The 8,413-nt window shown below is 42.0% G+C and overlaps 1 protein-coding gene across 1 annotated transcript in view; it reads right to left on the bottom strand.

Annotated features, from left to right (window-relative positions):
* Positions 1-585: 585 nt before the first annotated feature.
* The window catches only part of snapc1b (small nuclear RNA activating complex, polypeptide 1b), a 9,201-nt gene continuing 1,373 nt past the window's right edge, over positions 586-8,413 (bottom strand). The window contains exons 2-11 of the mRNA XM_008296696.1: positions 7,351-7,511; positions 5,349-5,505; positions 5,117-5,257; positions 3,463-3,567; positions 3,236-3,385; positions 2,620-2,673; positions 2,442-2,504; positions 1,561-1,699; positions 1,246-1,311; positions 586-1,158 (exon numbers count right to left, since the gene is read on the bottom strand). Coding sequence (XP_008294918.1) covers positions 1,121-1,158; positions 1,246-1,311; positions 1,561-1,699; positions 2,442-2,504; positions 2,620-2,673; positions 3,236-3,385; positions 3,463-3,567; positions 5,117-5,257; positions 5,349-5,505; positions 7,351-7,481 — 1,044 coding nt within the window. The 5' untranslated portion in view covers positions 7,482-7,511 and the 3' untranslated portion in view covers positions 586-1,120. The remainder of the gene's footprint in view (positions 1,159-1,245; positions 1,312-1,560; positions 1,700-2,441; positions 2,505-2,619; positions 2,674-3,235; positions 3,386-3,462; positions 3,568-5,116; positions 5,258-5,348; positions 5,506-7,350; positions 7,512-8,413) is intronic.

Genomic DNA, 8,413 nt, shown 5'->3' on the forward strand with positions numbered 1-8,413 from the left:
GGTAGTGCTGGTTCTGAAAGCTCTGATACTCATACTTTATTTAAACAACGATGTTCTAGCCAGGCTCAACACATCAGGATCAGCAATTCGCAAAATGAGCACATCTTGGCACAGGTTGTCTTTTTTTTTTTTTTTTTAAAGAAAATTGTTTAATTTAGTGAAACTAATAGATACTATTGGCAGCATTAACAAAGGTGATAAACATCAATGAAGAAGTGCTGTTTTAGAAAGATAGTTAGCTTTTGGCTGCAGGTGGTGCCGTTTATTTAAAGCTGCCTTTTAAAACAAACAGCTAAGACCCAAATGATTTATGTTAAATTTGAGTTTTTGAACAAAAGTTTTCTCCTGTCTGAGACAAGAGATGCTTCCCAACTCATTTAAACCTTCAAATTATAACAAACCACCCTTTAAATCAGCCTCTTTTCTTGAAAACCTCAGAATTATTCACCAAAACTGATGCAAAACTGCTAAAAATTCCCAAACATTTTCCATTAACAAACAAAGTTCATGCGCTTCAAATGTTCACCCAATTCAGAAGCTAGCGAGCTAAAACTACTCATTGTTGCCAAACTGTACTGAGTTGAGACCAGTTAAGATGTTTATTCCAACAAATAAAAAGTTCTCACTCCTTCGTCCTGTTCTTTAAATTTATCTGTTTTGAGGAGGTCAGCTCATCAAAAATGAATAAATTATGAGACCAGGAATTAGAAAGTAAGCATATTTAACTTTATAAGCTTTTATCTTTCTGACAAATGGTGTTACTAAAAAAGCAGAAAATAACAGTAAATGCAAGTTGAAGCAAAAATTGCATCATAAATACATTTAAAATAGACTAAACTACTTTCACCAAAATGGCAGAAGAGGAAAAGCAGGTTCTTCAAACATCTGACATATAATAGAAGAAAAAGACGGACAAAAACACAGCTTCTCTATAAAACAGTGAACGCTTATTACATAGTTTTACTCGAAACACAACAGTCTGAATGCTTCAGTTTTAAAAAACGAATGAACGCATGTAAAAAATGTAAAAACATTTCCAGTGAAAGTCTGAAAGAAGGAAACAAGGCAGTAAAACATCAGCAAAACGTCTGAGCAGCAGGTTCTTTCTTCTGCATTTTCTTCATGACCACTTGAACCTTTTGAACCGTTTTCTTTTTTCTGAAAGGACACAAAAGAAAGAAAGTGGATGAAAACAGACCAGAAAACGTTGTGTGAACCAATGCAGCGACTGTAAACGGCGTTCACCTTCAGAGTCCAGCACGGCCAGACGGTTGATCAGCGTCGTCTCCTCGGCTTCCTTCCAAACGTCGCCTGAGAAACACAAAAGTCGTGACCATGAATTCACACGACAGTCTTTGGACGTCAAGTGGAAAATCGCACCACTGCTGGATGTCGTACTTCAGGAATTAACGCGTTTACAAGACGCGAAGTGAGCAGCACAAATAAACCAGATGTTTCCACATGTTGACGCATCCTTCCCTCAGTCAGGTTCTATCTGCAGACTTTCACCAGATATTTTTCTTGCAGTTCTGCATTCACAAGGCTGCATGATGGATTTACCTGAGATCCGGACGTTCTCATTGGTTCTGGCTTTGAGTGACGGTTTGCTGGCCCTGGAGCGAGCCGCCGTGGGGGCGGGGCCGGATTCATCGCAGGTGAAATCCACCTCCACCTGACGATGACGCCTGGACTTGGAGGCCTGAGACACACAACACAGAAACAGGTCCCTTTAATAGAAGTGTTTCATAAACACAAGCACAAATGTACAGAAAATAGAGCGACGTGACCCAACAAGGTCATATTAAAACCAAAGACAACTATGACTGACAGATAATCTGTAAAACCTAAAAAATATATATATATATAAACGTAATCAGGGCTGCAACACTCAATCAGATGACTGTTAAACTTACCAGCAGTTGGACTGATTATTGATTCATTAGTTGAAATATTTGTTTAAGAAAAACAAAAAAAGTACTTAACAGAAGGAAATAACAAATCTGAGCACTGAAGGATGCAAGCCTTGTGGCTATGTTTAGAAAAGTCTAAGAAGAGTCGACAAAAATAAATAACGTGCAATCAAACTGTAAAATGTTCATTTAAAAAAATATATATAATATTTATTTATTTGTCTTTATATTTCTACTTTCATCAGACCTTCCTTTTATGGATTCATTTGTGATTAATATTGCTTTATATTGCCGCATTATTTCATTTATTCTTCTTTTTATTTTCACTTTTATTTTATTATTCTTTTATTGATTTATTTTTGTAACTTGGCGCTCTCACTACTCCATAGAAATGACTAAAAACTGTAAAATGTTCTTAAACAGTGCTCCATTATTTTCTAAAAGTGCGACAGTGAATGAAGCCAAACAGAGGGCTTTTTGAAAACTAGTTGAACACCAGAAGAGAAATTAAATAAACACAAAGACACGAACCTCTGCTGCTTCTCCGTACGCCTTTGATTTGATGGAGGCCAGAAGTTGGGCTCTTCTGGAGCACTGAGGACACAGAACAGGCAGTCGGTCAACAGCACCACCTTCTGGACAAACTCCGCACTACAACGTCGGACTCGGTTCGCCTCAGTTTGAGGCGTCAGTAAAACGGAGAACTCACCTCCTGCTGAGACGACGTTCCTTCACCAGCGTCGTCATCTTCATCGGCGCTGTCCTGACGACACAAAACACCACGAAGCTTCACGTTAAAAGACGGTACTGAAGCTGAGCGATCACACAAATCCACACGTCAGGTTTTTGGTCACAAGACTCGTCTGGTTTTAACACTGAACTGTGACACTGTGGTGGTTTAAAGTTGCGCCTCTGTGTGTCTGGTAGCAAACGGATCTGAAAACTCGTGAGATGAAGCCCTGAAGACTCCACAGCCAGAGGATAAACTCTCTCTGGTGCAGCATTGACACGTTTTAAAGGTGTGAATTGTGAAACTGTGCAAGTTCAGTTGTTCTACAAATACAGAAGTCGGTGCGATAGTAATACTTCCTATCTGTGCATTAATATGAGCAATATTTTCATTATTTCCACATGCAGAGGAATTTATTGGACAATCTGAACCAGTACTCGTGTAGATTTTTAGTCTGTTAGTATTATTTTTATGCTGATGTTTCCTAAATGTTTGCTGCTGGAACAAAGCAAATGACCCCACTGACGGATTAATAAAGGCTAATCGTATCTTAGTGTTGCACCAAGCCCGAGGTGGAACTGAAGACGTTTCTCACCTTCCTGTGCTGCCACTTGTAGAAGTCCACGACGGCGCTGCGAAGCCGAGGGACGAGGTTTTTCCGGATCAGGTGGACGGACGGCTCCGATGCTGGAGACGCGACGGACGTCTTCAGCTTCTCGTAGAGCTCGTGAATGTTGCTCAGCTCCTGCACGAAGACAAACACGAGACTTTGAGCGCTGCAGCGTCGAAGAGTCGACGGGCTGAAGGCAGCTCTCTGCTCACCTCCAGAAACTCCACGTTGATCAGCTCCTGAGGACGAGACGCTCGTTCCATGAACGCCTCGCATAGCGCTGACCTCTCAGCTTTCCTCTTCTTCCTGTAGACGAGCTGCAACAAGAAGACAGACTCATATGAACCATTCTGCCTCAGAAAATGTATCATCTAAGGTTGCTTTAGAACATTTAATGACGCCATGCAGAGTTCTACCTTCAGACTGTGAATATTCCAGAGCTCCAGGTCCTTGAAGTCCACAGAGGAGGGTCCAGATTTATCACTTCAATGGACTTTTTCCATCATTTCTGAGCTGCAGAACTTCATCAGTACAGCAGATAGACACATGACATTTAGGAGGAAGAACACATCTGAGTTCTGGTAGAACCTGACACCAGATCAGTTCTACATCCATCCAGGAGTCACAGTCTGAACACTGGACCTGGCTTTGGTTTATGTTAGAAGATGCACACAACAGCACAGGAGTTGCTGGATTTTATTTTATTTTTCTTTTTGGCAAATTATGCAACAAAATTGTCTTGAAAAATACTTTGTTACACTTCATTTGAGAGGTCGAAAATTTCCGCAATCATTAGTCCCAGAATCCTGTCTGTAGATGGTTCTGGTAGGTTCTGGAGGTAAAACGGTCCTTCCATCGTCTAGAACTGGTTCTGATCAACCGCCATCACACATGCTGATAGGAGCCTGGAAAGTTTACCCAGAATGCACTTTGTAACGTTTTCTCTGGTGAATGATCAGAACCAGAACCACATCCAGGGTACAAATGATTGTTTCTATGACTCTATGTCATAGACATTAAACTGGTACCACTATGAGACATCCCATAATACTGATGCTACCAGCTGCTGACAGAGGACATGAACAGAACCAGGTCCAGTGTTCCGACTGTGACACCTGGATGGATGTAGAACTGGTCTGGTGTCAGGTTCTACCAGAACTCAGATGTGTTCTTCCTCCTAAATGTCATGTGTCTATCTGCTGTACTGATGAAGTTCTGAGGCTCAGAAATGATGGAAAAAGTCCATTAAAGTGATGAATCTGGACCCTCCTCTGTGGACTTCAAGGACCTGGAACATTCACAGTCTGAAGGTAGAACTCTGGTCAGTAGATAGAGTTACTGGAGGTAAAGAACCAAGTCATTCTGAGGAGGAACTTTTTCCAGATTTGGTTGATTTGTGTTTCATGACACATAGATGTATTAAGCACAGCTGAAAAACAGAACCATAATATTGCTGATGTAAAGCTGCTGTGGCAGCTGCTGCGCTCATATTTAAGCAACATTTATCATATATGTTTCTATAATTTGAGTCATGAATGTCTTTACGTGTTTACTCTCCAATCAGTCAGACTGTAACTGTAGACTTTCACCATCAAGTTCGAGGTTTTCATTAGAGTTTTTAAGAATTGCTTTTTCAATCATAATTGTTTTTTCTGATAGAAAAACTAAAGAATCCTGCACACTAATGACACATATTTTTGGTACAACATTATTTCACTTGGACAAAAAGTGCTTTATGGATAAAGTCTGACTGACTAACATAATAAATCTGGAATCGTATCATTTTCACCTTTTCTACCTTTCAAATGACTCAAACCGATAGCCGGCAATGAATTTAACAACTCATTGTTCATGGCTGCAGCTCACCGGCGTCGGCATGGCAGTGAAATGGAAAGCTTTGCAGAACATCAGCTGTCGGAGGATGTAGACGGCGTCGAGGTGCTGAGCGTCCACGGCGTCTTTCTCAAACTTCTTCACGTCCTCCCAGTCCTTCAGCGCCAGGCGGATCTGCAGCCGGACACAGAACAAGAACTTTATTCAAGGTGCGATGGTCTCTTTCAGCAGCAGCTTGCTTGCTTGCTTGCGCTGCGGCGCTGACCTGCTCAGAGGGCGCGGCCGTCTGGCTGTGATACAAACTGTACAGCAGGTAGAGTCCTCCCACTCGGATCTGGAAGCTGAAGGGCGGCAGGAAGAAGCTGCCGGCCACGTCCAGGACCAGGCGACTGAACGTTCTTTTCTCGTGGCTTAAAGTTCCGCTGCAATGAAAAAACACGAGTCATTAAAACTGAAAAAGATATTACGAGTCTGAGTTCATTCGCAAAACCCAGCCACACTCTGAGATCCCAGCTTGGTTTTGTTCTCTGTCTTTCAGACCTTAACAATTTCTTTCCAAAATCAAGCAGGTTTCCTACCTCATGATGATGTTAACTTTCTGAACTCAGTTCTAACTATGGCAAATATTAGAACATCAACATTAAAACATTATCAGTCCGTTGTTGAAAGTCCAGTTTTCTTTGCAGCCGTCTGTTGCTGCTGAGAAGCTGAATACGAGAGGACTGGTGTCACAAAAGATATATTCCAAATCCAAACTTCAATCTACCAGTTTTCCCTTCCAAGTAATCCTCCTGGAGTCTAACACACTTCCCCAGCCTTCTCTTTACGCCGCAATGCACTCCTGGAAGGATTCTTCCAGGATCCTCTGAGCTCCGTCGTCACAGCCATCTTGATGTCGTCCACGTCTTCTAAACAGGTCCCCTTGATGAGCCCTTGAGCTTGGGGAAGAGGAACCAATCCCACATCCCAGGTGGGGTGAGTAGGGAGGTTGCTCCAGCACGGAGATGTTCTTCTCAGCCAGGAGCTGTGGGATGCTCAGGGCGTTGTGAGTCATGGTGAAGCAGCCACCACTCGTCCTGCCACAACTCTGCCTCTTCTGGCGCACTGAAAGAAGCAAACGCCGCAGGATCTCTTTGTCAACGACGTGCTGGTTGATCATCTGAAGGGGAACACTGGTAGTTTGCAGTTGGGGTTTGAAACATATCTTCTGTGACACCAGTCCTGGAACTTCTCTGAAACACGGCGTGAGTCACTTATAGAGAGACAAATGATGCACAAACTGTTTAACAGAATCATCAGCAGAGTGTTTTCTGGTTACTGTTGCACCTGGACTTACCTGTGTGGTTCTCCACGTCATGAGAACAGTGGCTGCATATGATTTAGGCTTCAGTGCACCAGTTGCTGTGGACATAAATACACAATCCTCCTCCCTTGCTTTTACTGGTGCTGTGCCATAAACTGGTTCCCACCTGGTTTCTACAAACCCACAGCAGCTTTTATCTGGATCAAACAACTTTAACATGCAAATGCACAGAAGTTCTAAAGCTGAATCATGACCAAAGAAATGTTTGCAGTTTACAGCTTAATCAGGCCTGACATGTAGGGTTACACCAGAGCTGCACATTCACTGATCAGCTGTCATCTAGAAATAAACTGCCAACTATCCTGTTCATCAAATGATTCGGTAATTTTAAGGAAAGGAAAAAGTCTCCATTTCCTGATCCCAGCATATTGAATGTGAATATTTTCTCCTTCCTTTACTCCTCTATGACACGAAACAGAATATCTTTGGACAAAACAAGACATTTGAGGGCGTCACCGTGGGCTTTGAGAAACAGCAGTAGACACCAATTTTTACCCAAAGAATTAACCTGTCAATTCAGAAAATAGGAAATAGATTGATGGGCAGTGAAAATAATTGTTATTTGCAGCCCCAAATTAAAGGCGACATTATAGTTTGGTTTGTGTTGTTTCGGCTGCATGTCGACTGTCCTTGTTTAGACTGTAATGAACGATTGGTTTTATATATAAGTAAAGAAATAATCTCTTTTGCCATTATAATATGAGTCGAAATCTTCAAACATCACCACTTCGATGCATTGATGACATCACAGGAGTTGCACATCTGCATGACATGAGCTGAACTACACCTGTGACGCACTTGTTGGTAAAGGAGGCTGGATCGCTTAATGCGCAACAATGAAGAGGTCAAATCAAGACGTACATGAAGAGTGAACGAGGCCGAGAAGTTGTTAGTGTGAACCTACTAGAAGATGTGTGAGAAGCTCATGTCCCTCCAGATGCCAGAGAACACCTCGAAGCGGACGGACTCTGTTTGCTGGAAGCGGCTCAGCAGCAGCTCGCAGTCCGTCTTCACCTGTTTCCGGCAGAAATCCATGTCGCTGCTCCACAAACTCACCCTCACAGACTTGAACCGGCTTCTGTCGGCGGCTACATGTTCTTTTTTGCGCCGGTTTAAACGAGAAAACGGCTCTGGACTCGCGGACGGTAAACAAACGCCTCCAGCAAGACTGTCGCGGATTTAGTGCGTCATCAGCTGCCGACGTCTCTGTGAACCAATGAGCTCGCTTGAAGTGAGTCGCACAGGCGTAGAACCGATCACTGCGCAACAGGTGTTGCATCAAAAAGACTTTATTTCTGCTCGTCCGTCTCTGATTGGCCCGAATTTACAACACAATGAAATAATAATATTGATGAAACATATTTGTTATAAAATAAAAGAACAATAATGTATTAAGAAGTTTCTGCATTTATGAAAATGTAATAAATAAAAAAAATACCCGCCGATGTAGATTCTGCAGATTTTGTCACGTGTTAAACTTGCGACTGTCTGAACAACAATATCCCAAAACCTGTAAAGGAAAAAAAGATTCTTGTCATAACACTGACTCAGAATCTACCATCTCTGATTATGGGTCAGTTCCAATATGCAATAATTTGAGGTGGTTATAAACACTTCCATCTTTGAGCTCATATTAACGTAAAAACTGAGCCAACCAGAGATATTCTCTGAACCACGTGTTGCTGCGCGTCACATGAATATAGAAGAAAAAGACAGTTATCGTTGTTTAACTTTTCTAACTGACTGAGCAGATTTGACAGGTTGCACAACGCTGCATGTTGTGACTCAACGTCATGATAACAAACAGCAGAACAAATTTCAGGTCATTTTATTCGTTTCTGAGATGTTGTTGTTCCGACAGCCCCAAAGTTCAGTGTGCGAAAAACTTGCTGAAAGTGGACCAAAAGACAGTTGGTTTTTTTAAAGGTTGAGGAATGAATTTGATATTTTGAGCTCAAACTTTACAG

The sequence above is a fragment of the Stegastes partitus genome, unplaced genomic scaffold (genome assembly GCF_000690725.1).
Source record: "Stegastes partitus isolate 25-593 unplaced genomic scaffold, Stegastes_partitus-1.0.2 Scaffold1146, whole genome shotgun sequence".
NCBI lineage: Eukaryota > Metazoa > Chordata > Actinopteri > Pomacentridae > Stegastes > Stegastes partitus.